The sequence below is a fragment of the Mesoplodon bidens genome (genome assembly GCF_964165515.1).
Source record: "Mesoplodon bidens genome assembly, chromosome: 9".
In the NCBI taxonomy this organism is placed as follows: domain Eukaryota; kingdom Metazoa; phylum Chordata; class Mammalia; order Artiodactyla; family Ziphiidae; genus Mesoplodon; species Mesoplodon bidens.
Genome location: NC_138166.1, coordinates 14,587,620 through 14,609,145, shown reverse-complemented (window position 1 = coordinate 14,609,145; position 21,526 = coordinate 14,587,620). Strand labels below are relative to the sequence as shown.

Below are 21,526 nucleotides of genomic sequence, written 5' to 3'. Positions count from 1 at the left end.
CACCCACACCGGACATTTGCAAGAGTGAGGTATCAACTGTACTGTGCTGAGACCTCTGGGTTAATTTCTGCCAGCGGTTTAGGCTATTTCTCTCTCCAGCTCTTTCTTCTCCCCATCCCCACAACTCAGGCCATTAGGAGAGGAGCACATTGAGATCTTGACCCCTGCCATGCATCTCCACCCTGAATGGCTCATACCATTTCGCAAGAATAACAGTTTGTAAATGCTGGCTTCTTATCTTTGACATATGACATAATTTTTTTTAAGTGACTAGCCTGCCAAGGCATTCCAGAATGTTGTTATCTACTGTTAAATGGCTGCCATGTGTTGTTTACTTGACAAATAGGTAAGGTAGAGCCCATGTAGAGTATTAATATCCTGCATGGCCTTTTCTGCTGGAGGTTTTAATAAAGTGTTTCTGATCCTTACATCTTTTCAGTGATATTTATAGAAATCTCCATTTACAAGAAGATAAGTAGAGCCAGAGCTGGTTTCGGTGACTTGACAAATGCGTCTGAATATTAAACGATCGAGGCCCATATTCAGAATTAAATTTCCATTTCTCAGACTTCACCTTTAGAGCAGTTCCCTACTTTCCATTTTTAAAAATTGGGACTTTGTTTCTGTTTCATAATCTGAAGGATGTCACCTGGGAAGTGGACCTTGTGATAAAGGAAGAGAGCTGTCTCTAAGGCCTGCCTTTCGCCTTCTCCTTCCCCTTTTCTTCAACTCCCTGTTTAGTAGGTGAGTGTGTAGGTGCACGTAGAAGCTGAGATTGAGCACTGGCAAATTCTGGTCTGATTCATAAAGATGGGAAGGTAGGAGCTACACAGGACTCCCTCTCACCCTGTCCTCTAGCTTAATTTTTGCTTTTCTGCATTAGAAATAGATTGATATAATCCCTAAGACTCTAAATTAGACACGATCCACAATTATTTTCGTGTAAAAAGTTTTCTTTGATGTCAGTAGTAACTATTTTCTATTTATTGAGTACAAGTTTTGTATGAGAAATATAACTTAAGTCTGTGTCCTTTGGCTGGACCAACATATATACAAGGAAGTATATCTAGGAAAAAACAAAATGACAGATCATTTTAGAGGGAAAACCGACATCACCAGACTATTCATTTAGGATTGCTGTGGCTCCAGCCATGATCTTGTAAGAAGATCTGTACATCTAAATCATCAGAACTCTTTTTTGTTGTTGTTGTTGGGGGTAGGAGTTTGTTAATTAATTTATTTATTTTTGCTGTGTTGGGTCTTTGTTTCTGTGCAAGGGCTTTCTCTAGTTGTGGCAAGCGGGGGCCATTCTTCATCACGGTGCGCGGGCCTCTCACTATCGCGGCCTCTCTTGTTGCGGAGCACAGGCTCCAGACGCACAGGCTCAGTAGTTGTGGCTCACGGGCCTAGTTGCTCCGCGGCATGTGGGAACCTCCCAGACCGGGGCTCGAACCCGTGTTCCCTGCATTAGCAGGCAGACTGTCAACCACTGCGCCATCAGGGGAGTCCCATCAGAACTCTTAAATGGGCAAATTAGCATCTTTCTGGTTGCAAGAAATAGCCAATCTGAGTTTATCTTATTGTTTCAGGTATCTGTGGCTACATAACAAATCACCTCCAAATTTTGTGGCTTGAAACAATTGATTATTTTTTGTAATTCTGAGGGTTTGTTAACCCTCAGATGACTGGCATCTGGTTGTTCTATTCTCAGATGGTTCTTCTGTTGCGTGTAGTTCAACAAGTTACTTGCTCAGCTGATTTTAGCTGGGAGCTCAGGTAGGGCCCCAAAAGTCCAAGATGATCTTTCATCTCCCCAAGGCCTCTTTCTACTCTTTCCTCTCACCATGCATAGTCTAGCTAAGCTTCCCAGAGGGAACATTACAAGAGGAAAGCCCAGTGTGCAAATGCTCATCATACCTCTGCTTGCGTAATCCTTGCTAAAACCCCATTGGCCAAAGCATGTCCCATGGCCAAGCCCGGAGTCATAGTGAGAAGGGACTACACAAAGGGACACATGCTGGAGGAGTGCTTGCTGTGGACCACTGATGTAACAGTCTACCTACCACGTTAGCGAAGACTCGTTTTAGAGTTCACATGCTGCAAGAAAGACAGGAAGACCTTTCCACCACAAGCACTATTCTGGCGAACCTCATAGAGAATTGGAACGTTCTTTGGGATGCCAAGAGTTTGAGAGACCTGGTGATCACAGTGCAAGTGGAGCAAGTCCTTGTCATCACCTGCCAGGCATTCCACCAATGCCGTGGGCACTCAGTGACTGTCTGCTTCTACTGACCCTGTTGCTGCCCACTGCTCCGTTATGCTTGGGACACCTCCCATGCCCTGCTTACTCATGGTTTCTCATGCTGCTTTGCCTCTGTGTCATCTTTGGCCTTTGTCCCTGCTCCAAACTGTTGACTCATTCTCTCTTTCTGCCTCATATTCATGCTCCCCATGGGAAAGGAATTCACTACCATTTCATTGGTCACTCTCCAGCCCTCTAAAATAGCCAAGTCATCTCACAGGCTCTACATGGCCTGTGGTCAGACACCCACGCCTGATTCTTCTAGCCCCGGTCAGGATGGTGGCATCAGTGCAGAAAGACAGACTGTGAACATGGCAGGCATTGAGGGAATAGTCTCCTCTCTGATCTGTTTAGCTACTTGTGATTCAGAAGTGGGGGTGAGGAAGGCTTCCTTTGAGAGGCCCTAGTCCCTTTCTCTCTTACTCCGCCCATCCTTCCTTTTCTCGTCAGCTCTCTCACCCCTGAAGCCAGTCCTGACAACTGTCATCAGATAATTGGCTGGACAAGTGTGAGACAGGTGCCACCCTTGGTCATGGTCACCATTAGCCTCACCCATATGGACTTTTCATTAAGCATGCTTTATCCTTTGTTTTAGATCTCTCAGTTTATCATCCTTTACTGTTTCCTTTCTTGTAATTGCTGTGTTAAATTAAGGAGGTGTGAAAAAGCCCGTATCCAAATAATTTCGTGTGTTGCAACTAACTAGATTTTATTGAAAGACTTGGCTGTTTTTGATGATCTAACTTCAATGGCACAAGGGCTTTAAAATTGTTTTCTATATCCAAGCGGTCCTTAAAACATTGTGTAATGTGTGTTTTTAGACCTCTTCATGCATGAAATATCCCTAGAATAATTCACAAAACTTGGTATTATTAACCCTTCCAAGGGAGAAAGTGGGTTGTTGTGCTGCTTACTTTGAATTATATGGTCTTTTGTACCTTATGAATGTGGTACCATGTGCATGTATATTGCCTACTTTCTTTGAGGCATTTTAAATATTTTTAGTTTTAGTTTTTAGTTTTTAAAATTTTTGTGGTTCCCTTTTTGTTTTAAATTGATGAATAGTTGATTTACAATGTTTCAGGTATACGGCAAAGTGATTCAGATAAATATAAGTATAGATATATATTGTTTTTCAGATTCTTATCCATTATAGGTTATTATAAGATATTGAATAGAGTTCCCTATACTATACAGTAGGTCCTTATTAGTTACCTATTTTATATATAGTTGTGTTTACCTGTCAATCACAAATTCCCAATTTATCCCTCCTCCCCTTTCCCCTTTGGTAGCCGTAAGTTTGTTTTCTATGTCTGTGAGTCTATTTCTGTTTTGTAAGTAAGTCCATTTGTACCATTTTTTTAGATTCCACATAGAAGTGATATCATATGATATTTGTCTGTTTCTATCTGACTCACTTCACTTAGTATGATAATCTCTAGTCCATCCATGTTGCTGCAAATGGCATAATTTCATTCTTTTTTATGGCTGAGTAATATTCCCTTGTATATATGTACCACATCTTCTTTATCCATTAGTCTTTCAGTGGACATTTAGGTTGCTTCCATGTCTTGGCTACTGTGAATAGTTCTGCTGTGAACATTGGGGTACATGTATCTTTTCGAATTACAGTTTTTGTCTTTTCCAAATATGTGCCCAGGAGTAGGATTACTGGATCATATGATGGCTCTATTTTTCGTGTTTTAAGAAACCTCCATATTCTCCATAATTACATTGCCTGCTTTTAAAATTAACTTTCTGAAAGTGTGTCTTGCCTACAGTGTCCTAGCTTGTGGTTCCTTTCAAAGGCCAGGGCCAGCATGTGGTACAATTCCAGCAGGCCCTGTTCACGTGCTATCCAGTGTGAAGGGGCCCCTGAAGTTGTGCTCTGGGCCACACCTGGAAGATCTTCTATAGATATTCACAAACCATTAGCACTTTGTTTTTTAACATCAGTGACTAAACTTGGTAATTCTGTTTGCTTATTGGCTAAATGCAAAATAAGAGGATATAAGAAGAAGGGAAATGCTAGGCCTTCTCAGGGTGTGACAGGCTGAAAGCTCTTGAACTTTTCAGAAGAACTGGAGTTCTGGGTCTGTCTCTTCTTGTGTGTGTCCTTAAGCAAATGACTTTACCATCCTGCATCTCAGGTTCCTTACCAGTAAACTGGGAAATGAACTAGAGTTTCCCTTTTGGGGTTATTGGCAAGATTAGATAAATTAATACATGGAACAAACTCAGAGTGATTCCTGGCACATAGAAAGTCTCAATGAATAATGGCCACCATGATTGGTTTTTTCCTCATCTGTTTAATGGGTATAATACCTGCTTTCCTATTTTCTGTGATTTTTATGAATACCAAATAACATAATCAGTTAGAGTGCTCTGAGGAATGGAGATTTGAGCTATTATCAAGATGTATTCTGTGATCTGTTATCTGGTTAAAAAAACATCTATTAATTATTCACCTTTCCTTCAGTACTATTCCAGGTACTAGCTACCAGATTCCTTGTAGAATCTCTATTATGGGACCTCCCTTTGGTCCTGGAGGGAATTAGAAATGTGTTCCTTTGCTTCACAAAGTTTGCCTTGTTATTTGAAGAGATCGTTACAATCTCTAGAGTCACATAATCCCAAACTCCTTTTTTCTAAGGCGCATTCCTGGTAGTGGAGTTGTGTAGATTTGTGTGACTTTGTTCATGTGTTAATTGTACGAAGGCTTTGTCTATTTCTCTCTAATCTTCCTTCCATAGCCTTAGACTCAAAACCAGTGATTGACGAGCACAAGCACAGGCTAGGAATGGGCATTAGTGTGCTTATTCCTTTTGGTAAATGTTTAACAAAATATAAAAAGTAACCATCCCAATACTACTCAGCCGTAAAAAAGAGTGAAATAATGCCATTTGCAGCAACATGGATGGACTTAGAGACTGTCATACTGAGAGAATTAAGTCAGACAGAGAAAGACAAATATATAATATCACTTATATGGGGAATCTAAAATATGACACAAATGAACTTATTTACAAAACAGAAGCAGATTCATAGAAAACAGACTGGTGGTTACCAAAGGGGAAAGGGGTTGGGGGAGGGATAAATTAGGAGTTTGGGATTAGCATATACAAACTACTATACATAAAATAGATAAATAACAGGGTCCTACTGTATAGCACAGGGAACTATATTTAACGTCCTGTAATAAACCATAATGGAAAAGAATATATATATACACATATACATGTATATTGATATATAACAATCAGTTTGCTGTACATCAGAAACTAACACAACATTGTAAATCAACTGTACCTCAATTTTAAAAAAAAGTAACCATCCTGAGTTGATTGCTGAAAAACGCCTTTCACAGTCAAGATGATGCCACTTCCAGTCAGCTATCCACTCAGTGAGGCCAGCCGCTGAGGGCTCACCAGAGCGATAATTAGTGTGCCAAAGGGCATCCAGTCACATAAGCATCTTTGTTTACTGGCTTAGAGAGTAGATTGTGTTACACTGTGCAATCAACATTGAACCACCCATGTTGGGAAGCTGAAAAGTACAGACAGGCTAGAATGAAGTGGTAAGTAATGCATGGCCTTCTGGTTCTAGTGGAGAGCTGCTATATTTTTTTTATTCAAATAATTTCAGTTTTCACTTGAGAAAAACAAAGATTTTCTTTTCTTTCTAATGACAGGACTTCTTAAGCAACAAGAGAGCTATGTTTCTTGGGCTTAATATGAATCCTTTGTCAAAACCATAGGTTTTTCTTTTAAAATGTATGGTAAAAATGTGAGGCAACATGTGCTGTATGGTTTAATATGAATTTTAGGCAAAAGAAGTAAGGAAATCTTGAATTGCATTTCTTTCCTAATGATAAAAAGTTTACTAAAAGAGGGAGATTTTTTTTTCCTTGTGTTAAGAGATTCTGTAGGTAATACATGAAAAGTTGCTTTGAACGGAGTGAAATGAAGTGAAATAGTAAAAGGCTTTCCTGCTTATCATTACTCTGGGTTGTTTTAACAATATATGTGATTTTAAATATCAGGATAATTTATATTCTGAAGATGAACCGATCATTTGCCTCATTCAGGCATGCTTTAAAATGTCTGTGGCAAATATTTTTTGAAAATTATAAGCTATATTGTGCTAACATGCCCTCTAGCCTTGTCTAAACAAGATGCTGCTATTTCAAATGGGGGTTTCATTCATTTTAATGTAATTGCATTAACCATTTAGTTTTAGTTCACGATTCTCATGTAAGAGAGAATGACCATCATTTTTCCAAGGTTAACTGAAAGCCAGGTGGGCGCCTGGCAGGGCAGGGTGCTGACATCAGTACTCCGAGGGCAGAAGCAGTGGTTTTTCTTTGTGAGACTTGCAAAGCCCATCACTCTTCAAGAGAGAAAGCTCAGTTTTCTGTAGCTGTATTTGATTTTCACTGTGACTGAGTGCCGGGGACCTAATGCTGTCCTTGGGTGTTGGGTTATTCACCTGTGATGGCATTCATAGGAGACGTCGGTGATTTTCCATGGGCAGGATTTGGAGGGTGGGCTGGGCCATTGCTTTGCCCTCCCCAAACAGAATCTACACTGGAGATGATTTTGTGGCTATTGGTTTAAATGAGCTTCCAGCTTCTGAAGAGAGACCACATATTCATTTCCTGTAGTTCATGACCTCCTCTCACTGTGAAGATTTACTCATGTCTCTTTAAGTAAGTGTTGTTTCAGTTTTTCTTAAGATTTTTATTTTTTTCTTTATATAACACTGTGATTTAATGTGGAATATTTTCTTCCATCTATATTCTGAAAAGGCAAAGCAGGTTGAGTGATACTTTCTTTTACACGACGTTGTGTCATTGTTTTCTCTGTTCTGAAGGATGAATAGTTAAGGCATCCAGGCAAAATAAATAATGAATGAAGAACTTGGAAATTGTATGTAGTTGCTTAAGATCTTACGGGCATTACAATTTCTTAGTACATCATTTAGAAAGTGTTTTAGTTCTCTGGCATCTGTTCAGAAAGCTAGGCACTTAAATTGAATGAACTCAGTTAACTTGACACATAAATCAGGCAGGTATGCCTTTTGTTTTCTTGGTGCTTGGTTCTGTCGTTTTCTCTCAGTATGTGTAGTAATGTAACAGTGACTTGTTTTTGTGCCATTTGTGCCATTTATGTTAATTTTCCTTGAAGCTTATGTGTAAATTCACAATTAGCGTTTCAACAAAAAAAAAAATCATGAGAGACCTAAGTAAATTCGATTAAATGGTATAGATCTGCTTTGCATGCGCAGAAAGACAGTCTCGTTTATAGTTTGGTTAGAAATGGTTGGGCGAGCTTTTCTACCGGCCTCTTGATGTTTAATGGTCATGATTGTTTATAGATTATAATCTGGAAAGACAAATTTCCTGGATCTTAAATGAAACCACACAGTATGGATGTTTCATTCACAAAATAATATTTATATATGTATAATGTCTATGTTTAGCATACTTTTTTGTATTTGTTTGGCAAGACATGTCCAACTATAATTATAATCAGGTTCAAATCAGAGCTCAGCTGCTAGCAAAACACATGTTGTTAGCATTGTTTCATTTTTCTTTTATACATGTAAGTTCTCTTCCGTACACAGACATGATATGCTAACTAATTTGACCATACTGACAAGAGTGTGGTTTTTAAACCAAGTAGTGTAAATATAAATATAGCCTCAGGCAGACTGTGGTCAGAGTGCCTATCTGAATACAACCTCACCTTTCCCCTTTCCCCCCTTCACTTTTTTTCTACCAATATTTATTTACTCCCTACCATGTGCCAGGCACTGTGATGAGCTCTGGGGACACAATGGGGAACAGGAAAGGTGTGGTCCCTACCCTTTGAGGCTGTCAGTTCAGTGGGAATGATGGACATTTTAAAAATACACGATTACACCAGTAATTAAGCTGTAAGAACAATCGTAGTCTATAATAATGACATCCCTACCTTCTCAAGAGAGCCATTGGGCACTCACACTTCTCTTTATTAATGAGAAGATGTGATTCAACCCGTCATTCCAGGTAGAGGTCTGTTGTAGGACAGAGGTCTATATTCTGTGTGCTCTTGTTCTCTTGGCACTTTCATGTACAAGGTATACTATCTTAGGTGATAGGAGAGGAATACAAAGATGGGAGAAGCTCAGTCTTTGCCTGAAGAAGTAGGGGAGAGAGTATGCATACCCCCAAAAAAGTCTATCACTGTATCTACCTGTATACTATATGTGATGAGTAAAACATCATTTCAGAGATTCTCAGAGAGTGAAATGCCTTCTAGTTTGAGTGATCAGCTCATGTTGGGTTGGCCAAAAAGTTCGTTCAGGTTTTTCCATAAGATGTTACAGAAAACCCAAACGAACTTTTTGGCCAACCCAATAAATGCTCTGTAAAGAAATCCGTTGGACATTGTTGAGGGAATATGGTGGAGAGGCCATTCCAGCTAAAAGGAATAGAATAAACCAAGGCAAGAAGTTAGGAAAATTCAAAGCGTATTGAAGGATTGACCCAAGAAAGAAAAGCAGAATCAGACAATCAGACAAGAAAGAATACTTACATGATGATAGAGGGAAATGAGGTTGGTGGGATAAATTGGGACCAGGTCATTCAAGTTTTTGTATTACTTATTTAAGGATATATTGAACTTTAATCAGGTAGGTCCCATGGGGCTACTCCCAGTATTTAACCAAAGACCCTTAGGAAAACTAATCAGCACTGTTTAGGAGGGTGACTGCAGTGAGGAAGACCTGGAACTCAGAGCCCAGGCATAGCTGGTGCCACGGTCTAGGTAGGAGATGGAGAAGGCCGGGATTCTTGGTGGTTCAACCGGTAAATCAGTGTTTGGGGTTTGAAGCAAATTGGCAGCCATGCCCTGAACTTTCCCAGAGGTAATCTCTAGAAAGGAGAAGCCATCAGGCCTCCCCTTCAAAGGCACACCTTCTGACCGATTTATAAGCCAAGTTTTCCTGATCTATTAGGAACATGGTAGCCTCTAATATAAAGCACATATTTAAAATGGGAAAATCAGAAGGATGGCAAAGTTGACAGATTTTGCTTGACATCCCTACAAATATTTCTGACCTAATTTTAGCTGATTTATGAATAAATGATTCTCCCAGTCTTCAGAGTGAAATATTTAAAAGTTAGAGTTCCATTTAGAGTTCATGTATAATACAGAACTGATTTTCTGTGCTGCCGACCTCCTCTCTTCATTTCCTCCTTTTTTAAAAAGTGCACTATAATTCTTCTCCTATCCTTTTTCAGTTTCCTGCATGAGACTTATGTAAACGTTGCACACACATCTTTTGTGAAAGAAGAAAAGGAAATTCAGCTTGTGGGGCTCAGCGGGAGTTCAGCTAATGCAGCTTAAAATAATGATGCCGAAAAAGAAGCACTTATCTGCAGGCCGAGCACCCCTGATACTCTTCCTGTGCCAGATGATTAGTGCACTGGAAGTCCCTCTTGATCGTAAGTATTAACGTTGGAAAGCTGTTAGGCCCGGGAGTCAGACCCTCCCTGGCATTTACCATCACTCTGAACCGTGTGGATGGAGAAGATGTCCGTGTGATCCTGAAAAGTGAATCAAAACTAATTTGGCTTTTACCTTCAGCACCCTGTGTTTATAAAGAATCAGACCCTAGAAATGGCCATTGAATCGCAGACACATTGTCCCTTCCCTGTCATTATCTTCCCCTCCCCTCAGGTGCTTTTGGTGTACCTTGCGGGGGCTGACCAGAGAAGGAGTGAACTGTGAACTGCCCTGATCCTCCCAACAGGCAACTCTTTATAGAAGCTGTCCCACAAGAAAACTATAGGAATCGCTTTAGAATGATCACAGAGACCCCCCCACCCCGTTTATCCTGTCCCCACATCTCCACCTTCTTTCTTCATATGCTAAGAGTGAAAGATCATCTCTCAGCCAGCCCCACGCCCCTCTGTATCCCCAAACTACCCACGGCTCGTTTCTCTGGATTCAGACAAGGCAAAATTCACTTTTGAGTTTTGGATCTTAAATATGAGTTTAGAGCTAGGAAATATATCTTACCTAAAGCCTAGTGAAAGGTCTTTGTTTTTAAAACGGTGATCAAAGACCAAGATGTCAATGTTGAGAATAAAACAAGTCTTCAGCAAAATTACTATTTAAAATGGAGCAAGTAACAGCTACTATAGGAGCCCACCCTTTCCTGAATAAAGTACTGTATACACTGCACTCTCCCTGGGCTGGGTGGCCTGTTTGTAAGAAATAAAGATAATGCTAGGTGCCAGCGGGTCACTTTTCCTGCAACGGAAAGCAGAATTTGAAATCTGGACTATTACTGTACTTCAGAATTGATTTATTCTTCATCCCTAATCAGCATGACCTCTTTAAATCCATTAGCTTCTTGAATAGAACATCTGTTTGGCGAGCTTTCCAAGGTACAAGGAAGGTACACTTTCCCGGGGCGATTCAATTGTTAGGATGTCAATTTTTTTTTTTTTTTTTTTTTTTTTTTTGCCAAAGAGGTTGCAAATGCCAGTGGGAAGACAATTAAGAAGAGATGTGATTCCCCCATACTTTGTTGACTCCCTTTTCTGTGCATCTTTAGTCTAAAGTGTAAGAAAATGCAACATTCTTCTTTTCAAAAGATATTCATTCCGTGACCTTAATTTCAGTTAAAAAAAAAAAAAGAGATATGATTGGTTAAGCGCATTGGAGTTGGAATGTCTAAGTAAGCATTTGCCCTAATGGATGTGTAGAAGAAAGACCATTTGAGAGAAATGCTTTTGTTCTCTCTTCTGTTAAATATATTCCCCCTTAATCTGACTGCTCAGTCTTACAATCAGAGGGAAACAGTCACCTAAGGCTAACTCAATTATCGCTGCTAATGGAGAAAAGCAGAACCGTGATGAAAAGAAAGTCACAGGCAACCCAGGCGCTCCTGCGTTAACCTCTGCAAGTAGTAATGACAGGCAGCACAGCGGAATCATGTGAATTGCATACTAATGTAATTTCTTCCCTGCCCCTCTTCCTTATCCCCCCTTTCCATGAGCTGCTCCTTGGGGTGGGTACTAGCAAACCCTGGGTGACTGAGGAATTCTGAAGCAGAAACATGCTAACAGTCTGAAAAGTGCAATTACCGACTTGGCGATTAACCGTAGAAATATAAAAACCTCAAATCAGTGTTGGATTTGGCTGGGATGGAGCACTGTCACTGTAGCAGTGTCCCATTGTTAGGTATTATCACCATGTGCGTAGTGATGTCTGGGATAATAGGATCAGACACAACACAGTATGTGACAACTCAGATTAATTGTAGATTTCAGCTGTTTTTCAAATTGAATGTAATTACTTGTCCAGCACAACACGTATGGAATGGAATTAGCCATTCCTATTCCTGGCAGAATCATTTTTTGGCCTACAGCATCCCTTTTGTTCTTCCATATGTGTGTGTAGAAAGGTCTGCTTCAGGAATAAACAAAACCTTTAATGGGAGTTTCTTTCTTTTGCTACTTCACAACCTCCGCCTCTGCTCTACTGGTTTTTTAGGTCAAATAAAATAGGCAAGATGCCCCTTTTATCTTCAGGGTGCTAACGTTCTTATTACTAACACCTGGTTTTCTTTAATCCTGTTTGCCCACTCACCTGCTGATATTGATGGGGAAAAAGCAAAACTTCTTGAAGACTGTAAGTGTCTTTCCGTCATTACCAGGCAGTGTGAAAATTTGACTGTGTCTTTGTTTTTGAACGAATGCTGTGAATTAAAACGCACGATTTTGTTTTCGTGACTAACGTCTTTTTAAGCGTGTGTGTTTACTGTGGCTAATCATTGCATTTAAATTCCAAGAAGCAGGTTTAATCTATTCCTTGCATGAATTCTGAAGACTCAGGTATTACTGTCTTTCTTTTACCAATATTCTGGGCTACTAACTTCTGAGCTTTGTTCACATCTGATGTAACTCAGTGAGAAAATTCACAAAATTTGAAGAGAATGTCTGGTTCTAAATGCTATTAAAGGCTTGCTGGAATAAAAACATGTCTTTGGGTATATATAGGAGGTGGGTGCATGGAAATGCTTCACCCGAGTTCGCTCTCAAACTTCTTCAGCCTGTAGGACTGGGTAGACTAGTGTTTCTAAGTGTCGTCAGTATAATGGCCCAGAGAATTTGAGTATTGTTCACATCGTCTCCGAGTGGCGTGCTCTAATCAAAACCTGCTGCCTCTAACATTAGGGCAACATCTGTCCTCTACCTAAAAAAGGAGTTTTCAGGCATTTGAAAAATTCTTTGATATTAGATTAGCCAGGAAAATGATATAAAATCACCTTTTCCCCTTATTACTTCAAAGCCCTTGTTAGTTGCCAGACGACCTAAGCACGGTTCAAAGAGGTACCTCTAGGTGGTAAACTCCTAGCAGTTATGCGAGGCAGCTAAGCCAGCTCTGTTACAGACACATGAATAGAAGTTCTGGGTCTGCAACCATCACCCTTGCACCTGTGTCACTTACAGAAAAGCACAAAGAATCGGACTGAGTCACTCCTAAAAATCCCCCTACCCACCACCTATGCCCACCAGTCCCTGAGTGGGAAATTCTAGGCTTCTTCCCATCATCCCGAACTCTGTACTCCCAAAGCCTGAAGGATCACTCCAAAGTGAAGCTGGTCTAATTAAACATGTTTATGATAGTCATTTAAATATAGCTAACATCACTGAACCATTATAGCACTGGAATGTACTAAGAATTTTTCACAAATTATTTTATTTAATTTTCCCAGCAACCCTAGGAGGTAGATACTACTTTTAAACCCTGTTTTTCCTCTATGGAAATGAGGACTTAACAGAAGTTAAGAAACTCGCTTGAAGTCTCACAGCCGGTAAGAAATAGACTAGTTCTTAACCACTAGCCCAAACTGTTAACCAGCTTTGGTAACTGCCAGCTAGAAGAATGAGTGTCCTGTGAACAGTGCTAGAGGCTGGGAAGAGCAGCTGGCTAAGGAGGACGAGGAAGGGATGGATCTAGCTAAAGGAGTTGACATTGACGCTGTGCAGTATCCCACAGTTAATAGGTGCACAATAAATGATGGCAATTATGAGTTTCATTTTTTATCTATATTTTAGGTGTTATTTGGATGTTTAGTAAGAGACGTCTGGTGAACAGCCCCAAGACTGCAGACAAAGCAAGAGAAGAGATCCATGTTTACAGATTTATAAGGCATTGAACATGGAAATGATCGATTTAGCCCTGGCAACAGTTCACCACAGGAAAGAGAGACAAAAGCTGAGGACGATTATTAAGCTTTGGGAAATACTTGATTGACAGGTGGAAGAAGTTTCACAAAGGAAGCACAGAGCATAGGTGGAGAGGAAAGGGACGATCCAGAATATGAAAAATGATCCAGATAAGTCTTTACATGGTAAAGATGTCCTGTACATTGTAAGATGTTTAGCAGCATCCCTGGCCTCTACCCACCAGGTGCCAGGACCACCCCCATCCCAGTGGTGACAACCAAAATGGACTCTGGATGTGGCCAGATGTCCCCCAAGGACTGGGGGCAAATGGCCCCTGGTTGAGAACCACTGGTCTGTGTAAACAGCTCTCCTTCGAGTTGTGCAAGGCAGTGGCTTCCACCAGGAGAGTTCACTTCTCTTCTCTGCTTTGTGCCTTCCTAGTCAAGCTATTTTGCTGCTCTGAGCAAAAAAAAGAAGTTGAAATGGATTATTTCTCCAGTCCCTTCCTGTTCTACACTCTGTGATTCTGATTTCACAAGAAGGAAGACGTGGTAATCTTAGAGTGACCTGAACATCAAATGTCCACGTACCAGCTTTTTTCAGATTCAGTTGCTCCAGATAAGAACAGTTTCTCCCTACAATTTAATAATAAATGATCAGATAACACTTTGAAGAGTGAAATGAGAATATTGTTTCCTAAAACAGAGAGTTCCCAATTCAATTTCTCTTCTAAAGAAGTTTGTTTTATCTTTGTTCCTAGTAGCCACCTACCTCCTGGCTCTAATAAGACATGTCAAGTCTCCAATTTTAACCATCTTTTTCACGTTAGCTTCTCAAATATATTTGTTACCAATGTATTAATTTACATGAGCCCAGTAATGAACTACAAGTCAGTAACTCTTTCCCAAGAAAGCTGCAAATTTACCTCATAACTTAAATTTCATTGAAAGGCATCATTTGAATCAAAGCTATCAGAGAAATTTCTCATTGTTACATCAGAAATGAAACTATCTTAATATTAAGCTTATATTGGTAATTATTTTCCCAAACTTTCAGTGTGGGAAAATGGGCTTTATGAGCACATATAAAGCTACCAAAAGGGAGTTATGCCTTGACTCCAAAATTTTAGGAGTCTTTTAGCTAAAAATCTGCTGAGGGGGTGTGTTACCACAGTGGAAATTACTAAAAACATTTGGAGCATATTTAGTGTAGGGTAAGTGATTTTGATATAGAAAAAAGTGATTGCTATTATGATATTAAATGATTTATTTCTTTACATTGTTCTTCTTTCTACCATTAAGTGGTACAACCTCCAACCATTACTCAACAGTCTCCAAAAGATTACATTATTGACCCACGGGAGAATATTGTAATCCAGTGTGAGGCCAAAGGGAAACCTCCTCCAAGGTGGGTGTGCTTTCTGCTCTTACAATACTGATAATAAGCATTGATATTCATGTTGAAGTTAGTTTCAGGTCCTGCATATTATTAAAGTATCATTTGTAGGTTCATTGTTTTGTCTCTCTGATTAATTAAATTCAGTTGGTTCTTCTTAAAAACCCAGATGGTTGCATTTCCGTACTGATACCTTTCTGTGATATGCTAAAAAATTGTGGGAAGATGTGGAAAGAGCCTTCTGATGGCTTTATGACATGGGCAAATTCCTTCTCTATGGGCCTCAGTTTACAGATAAATGTAAAATAAAGAAGTTGAACTTGACAACTTCTAAGATCTCTCCTAGCTCTCTACAAGTCTATAAAATAGCCCCACGTGGTTTTCCAAACATGGCAGTGTTTAGCACTCAGGATTCTCCATAGGCACCTTGGCATGAGCACTGTACAGCCTTTTAGAGTTGGGAGAGATATTAGACATTATCTTGTCCAACCAGTATATCTTATAGATAGGGAACTGATGCTCATTAATGCTAGGTTAACCTATCCAAGGTCCCACAGCTCCTTAGTGGATGATCCGTAACTTGTCCAGTAATATATGAAAATTTTGGAGAGTTGGATTATTATTTTTAAGAGATAATGTATATTTTTTTAAGTTATAAAGAAGGGAAATTTTTGGATTATTATTTTTGAGAGATAATGTGTATTTTTCTAAGTTATAAAGAAGGGAAATTTTCTCAATATTTTATTTCCAAGTTTGTTTATGATTAGCCTTATTAATCTATCACAGACTGGTACTGGAGAAAAAAATTACCAAAGTATATCAAAAACTTCCATCAAAGGTTGCTTCAAAACAATCTCTTCTGTCATATTATTAGAAACCCTCGAGCACTCAGGCCCTAATGTGATGTCCTTTGATGACACCCCTTTTAGTTTAACATTTAATTAATACCTCCTGTAACTCTCTGTTAGGCAGGATTTCTCCACCTCAGCTCTATTGATATTTTGGGCTGGGCAATTTTTTGCTGTGGAGACAAGAGCTTTCCTGTGCATTGTGGGATACTTTGCAGCATCCTTGGCCTCTACCTACAATAAGCCAGCAGCAGCCAACACCGCTGTCCCTTACCCTAGGAGTTGTGACAACTCCTGCTATAAGGATAAGCAGTGGGAAGGGAAATCCAGGAGGGCTTGGAAATCATGGGAAAGTTTAGAGATTCATACTTTTGTTAAGAGCATGGCCATTGTTGATTTGTGACCAGTTATCAAGTATTTGATTACTTGGGCACTGGGACTTTTATATAAGGCAGTCGTTTACATAAATAAAACTGAAAAAGAAGACTTTCAGTTGACAATTTGAAATACTTCCCAAGAAATTTATAAAAATCATCTCTAGAATTAAAAATTCTCAAAATATATTTGATATACAATGATCACTTTTAATAACTGACACTTAAAACACCATTGAACTCATGTTTCCTCTCCTCCCAACTCATACTTTGCATTTTGGTAACTTGACACTGGTCTGATCACTTTTAAACACACACATATATTAGTACTTGTGAAGGCCTTTCTTCTTACACTTCACCCCAGAGCAAATCTTTATAGGCAGGTTATCAATTCTATGAACAATGGAGTTTACAATTAAAATGCCAATAAAGCTCTAAGAGAGTGTGCCTCGGAGACCTACTTCCTATATTTTCTTTGAAAAATGACAGGCAATTTGTATGCATGATTTCTTTATTGAGTCAGATTTTGGTTAGTTCTAATGAAGACATGTACCTTAGTATGTATGGCCAGCACTTTTTTCTAAGTCATAATTCAATGCAACATTTTAGGTGTGGAGCCTATTGCTCTTTTACTGAATACTAAAATCTAATCATTATTTAGAAATCCATAAAACTGCTAGGAATTTGTTAGAGAGGAAATAATCCTGTTTTTCTGGGCTGTAAACAAGCTTAATCCTTTATGCGTTGGGCAGTTTCTCCTGGACCCGAAATGGGACTCATTTCGACATAGATAAAGACCCTCTTGTCACCATGAAGTCTGGCTCGGGAACCCTCACAGTCAACATCATGAGCGAGGGGAAAGCAGAGACCTATGAAGGAGTTTATCAGTGTACAGCCAGGAACGAGCGTGGGGCTGCAATTTCTAATAACATTGTCATCCGTCCATCCAGTAAGTCGGACCTGTTCACCAAACAGGACCCTTTTTAAAGTATAGCTCCAACCCTAGCATCTAAGTACCATTACAAGAAAACAATGGCGTTGATTCCAATACTCTGAAAATCATCACTCCTTTCCACTTGACCTCAATTCCTCAGCGTAATGCTTTGCTAATCCAATATGTCTTTTGTACAAGTCCAGAATAAAACACCAGGGGTAAGAAAAGCGTATTTTTCCTCAAAGTGATCTAATCATTAATTTCTCATGAATCTTATATATAAGCATACTCCAAACAGCCAGATGGAAATAAATTAGGTATGAAATGGGTAATTGAGGTCTAAGTGTTATTTCTTTAAATGTTTTTTTAATTGAAGTATGGTTGATGTACAATATTATAAAAGTTACAGGTGTACAATTTTTAAATATTATACTCCATTCATAGATATTATAAAATATTGGCTATATCCCCCATGTGGTACAATATATCCTTGTAGCTTATTTTTTTAACATCTTTATTGGAGTATAATTGCTTTACAATGGTGTGTTAGTTTCTACTTTATAACAAATGGAATCAGCTATACATATACATATATCCCTATATCTCCTCCTTCTTGCATGTCCATCCCACTCTCCTTATCCCACCCCTCTAGGTGGTCACAAAGCACTGAGCTGATCTCCCTGTGCTATGCGACTGCTTCCCACTAGCTATCTATTTTACATTTGGTAGTGTATATATGTCCATATATACACTACCACTCTCTCACTTTGTCCCAGCTTACCCCTCCCCCTCCCCGTGTCCTCAAGTCCATTCTCTAGTAGGTCTGCATCTTTATTCCCGTCTTGCCCCTAGGTTCTTCATGACCTTTTTTTTTAGATTCCATATATATGTGTCAGCGTATGGTATTTGTTTTTCTCTTTCGGACTTACTTCACTCTGTAGGACAGACTCTAGGTCCATCCACCTCACTACAAATAACTCAATTTCATTTCCTTTTATGACTGAGTAATATTCCATTGTATATATGTGCCACATCTTCTTTATCCATTCATCTGTCGATGGACACTTAGGTTGCTTCCATGTCCTGGCTATTGTAAATAGAGCTGCAATGAATGTTGTGGTACATGACCCTTTTTGAATTATGGTTTTCTCAGGGTATATGCCCAGTGGAATTGCTGGGTCGTACAGTAGTTCTATTTTTAGTTATTTAAGGAACCTCAATACCATTCTCCATAGTGGCTGTATCAATTTACATTCCCACCAACAGTGCAAGAGGGTTCCCTTTTCTCCACACCCTTTCCAGCATTTATTGTTTGTAGATATTTTGATGATGCCCATTCTGACTGGTATAAGGTGATAACCTCATTATAGTTTTGATTTACATTTCTCTAATGATTAGTGATGTTGAGCATCCTTTCATATGTTTGTTGGCAATCTGTTTATCTTCTTTGGAGAAATGTCTATTTAGGCCTTCTGGCCATTTTTTGATTGGGTTGTTTGTTTTTATGATATGGAGATGAATAAATTTTGGAGATTAATCCTTTGTCAGTTGCTTCATTTGGAAATATTTTTTCCCATTCTGAGGGTTGTCTTTTTGTCTTGTTTATGGTTTCCTTTGCTGTGCAAAAGTTTTGAAGTTTCATTAGGTCCCATTTGTTTATTTTTGTTTTTATTTCCATTTCTCTAGGAGGTGGGTCAAAAAGGATCTTGCCGTGATTTGTGTCATGGAGTGTTCTGCCTATGTTTTCCTCTAAGAGTTTGATAGTGTCTGGCCTTACATTTACGTCTGTAATCCATTTTGAGTTTATTTTTATGTATGGTGTTAGGGAATGTTCTAATTTCATTCTTTTACATGTACCTGTTCAGTTTTCCCAGACCACTTATTGAAGAGGCTGTCTTTTCTCCATTGTATATTCTTGCTTCCTTTATCAAAAATGAGGTGACCATATATGCGTGGCTTTATCTCTGGGCTTTCTATCCTGTTCCATTGATCTATATTTCTGTTTTTGTGCCAGTACCATACTGTTTTGATTACTGTAGCTTTGTAGTATATTCTGAAGTCAGGGAGCCTGATTCCTCCAGCTCCATTTTTCTTTCTCAAATTGCTTTGGCTATTCGGGGTCTTTTGTGTTTCCATACAAATTGTGAGATTTTTTTTATTTAGTTCTGAAGAAAATGCCATTGGTAGTTTGACAGGGATTGCATTGAATCTGTAGATTGCTTTGGGTAGTAGAGTCATTTTCACAATATTGATTCTTCCAATCCAAGAACATGTTATATCTCTCCATCTGTTTGTGTCATCTTTGATTTCTTTCATCAGTGTCTTATAGTTTTCTGAGTATAGGTCTTTTACCTCCTTAAGTAGGTTTATGCCTAGGTATTTTATTCTTTTTGTTGCAGTGGTAAATGAGAGTGTTTTATTTAATTTCTCTTTCAGATTTTTCATCATTAGAGTATAGGAATGCCAGAGATTTCTGTGCATTAATTTTGTATCCTGCTACTTTACCAAATTCATTGATTAGCTCTAGCTCTAGTAGTTTTCTGGTAGCCTCTTTAGGATTCTCTGTGTATAGTACATGTCATCTACAAACAGTGACAGCTTTACTTCTTCTTTTCCGATTTGGATTCCTTTTATTTCTTTTTCTTCTCTGATTATTGTGGCTTAAAGTTCCAAAACGTTGAATAATAGTGGTGAGAGCGGACAAAATTGTCTTGTTCCTGATCTTAGAAGAAATGGTTTCAGTTTTTCACCATTGAGAATGATGCTGGCTGTGGGTTTGTCATATATGGCCTTTATAATGTTGAGGTAAGTTCCCTCTCTGCCTACTTACTGAAGGGTTTTTATCATAAATGGGTGTTGAATTTTGTCAAAAGCTTTTTCTGCATCTATTGAGATGATCATATGGGTTTTCTCCTTCAATTTGTTAATATGGTTAAAACATTGATTGATTTGCATATATTGAAGAATCCTTGCATTCCTGGGATAAACCCCACTTGATCATGGTGTATGATCCTTTTAATGTGCTGTTGGATTCTGTTTGCTAGTATTTTGTTGAGGAGTTTTGCATCTATGTTCATCAGTGATATTGGCCTTTAGTATTCTATTTTGTAGTATCTTTGTCTAGTTTTGGTGTCAGGGTGATGGTGGCCTCTTAGAATGAGTTTGGGAGTGTTCCTCCCTCTGCTATATTTTGGAGGAGTTTGAGAAGGATAGGTAAATGTTTGATAGTATTCACCTGTGAAGCCATCTGGTCCTGGGCTTTTGTTTGTTAGAAGATTTTTAATCACAGTGTCTATTTCGGTGCATGTGATTCATCTGTTTATATTTCTGTTTCTTCCTGGTTCAGGCTTGGAAGGTTGTGCTTTTCTAAGAATTTGTCCATTTCTTCCAAGTTGTCCATTTTATTGGCATAGAGTTGTTTACAGTAATCTCTCATGATCCTTTGTATTTCTACAGTGTCAGTTGTTACTTCTCCTTTTTCATTTCTAATTCTATTGATTTGAGTCTCCTCCCTTTTTTTCTTGATGTGTCTGGCTAATGGTTTATCAATTTTGTTTATCTTCTCAAAGAACCAATTTTTAGTTTTATTGATCTTTGCTATCATTTCCTTCATTTCCTTTTCATTGATTTCTGATCTGACATTTATGATTTCTTTCCTTCTGCTAACTTTGGGGTATTTTTCTTCTTCTTTCTCTAATTGCTTTAGGTGTAAGGTTACGTTGTTTATTTGAGATGCTTCTTGTTTCTTGAGGTAGGATTGTATTGCTATAAACCTCCCTCTTAGAATTGCTTTTGCTGCATCCCATAGATTTTAGTTCATCATGTTTTCATTGTCATGTGTTTCTAGGTATTTTTTGATTTCCTCTTTGATTTCTTCAGTGATCTCTTGGTTATTAAGTAGTGTATTGTTTAGCCTCCATGTGTTTTTACAGATGTTTTTCCTGTAGTTGATATCTAGTCTCATAGCATTGTGGTCGGAAAAGATACTTGATACGATTTCAATTTTCTTAAATTTACCAAGACTTGATTTGTGACCTCAGATATGATTGATCCTGGAGAATGTTCCATGACCACTTGAGAACAAAGTGTATTCTGTTGTTTTTGGATGGAATGTCCTATAAATATCAATTAAGTCCATCTTATTTAATGTATCATTTAAACCTTGTGTTTCCTTATTTCTTTTCATTTTGGCTGATCTGTCCAAGGTGAAAGTGGGTTGTTAAAGTCCCCTACTATGATTGTGTTACTGTTGATTTCCCCTTTTATGGCTGCTTTTAATATTTTTTCTTTGTATTTAATTTTTGAGAGTTTGATTAATATGTGCCTTGGCGTGTTTCTTCTTGGATTTATCCTGTATGGCACTCTGCACTTCCTAGACTTGAATGACTATTTCCTTTCCCATATTAGGGAAGTTTTCAACTTTAATCTCTTCTAATATTTTCTCAG

The 21,526-nt window shown here is 38.7% G+C and overlaps 1 protein-coding gene across 1 annotated transcript in view; it reads left to right on the top strand.

Annotated features, from left to right (window-relative positions):
• NRCAM (neuronal cell adhesion molecule) overlaps positions 1-21,526 on the top strand; it is a 252,352-nt gene that overhangs the window by 155,966 nt on the left and 74,860 nt on the right. Inside the window, exons 3-5 of the mRNA XM_081244738.1 lie at positions 9,588-9,791; positions 14,831-14,936; positions 16,899-17,095. Coding sequence (XP_081100864.1) covers positions 9,683-9,791; positions 14,831-14,936; positions 16,899-17,095 — 412 coding nt within the window. The 5' untranslated portion in view covers positions 9,588-9,682. The remainder of the gene's footprint in view (positions 1-9,587; positions 9,792-14,830; positions 14,937-16,898; positions 17,096-21,526) is intronic.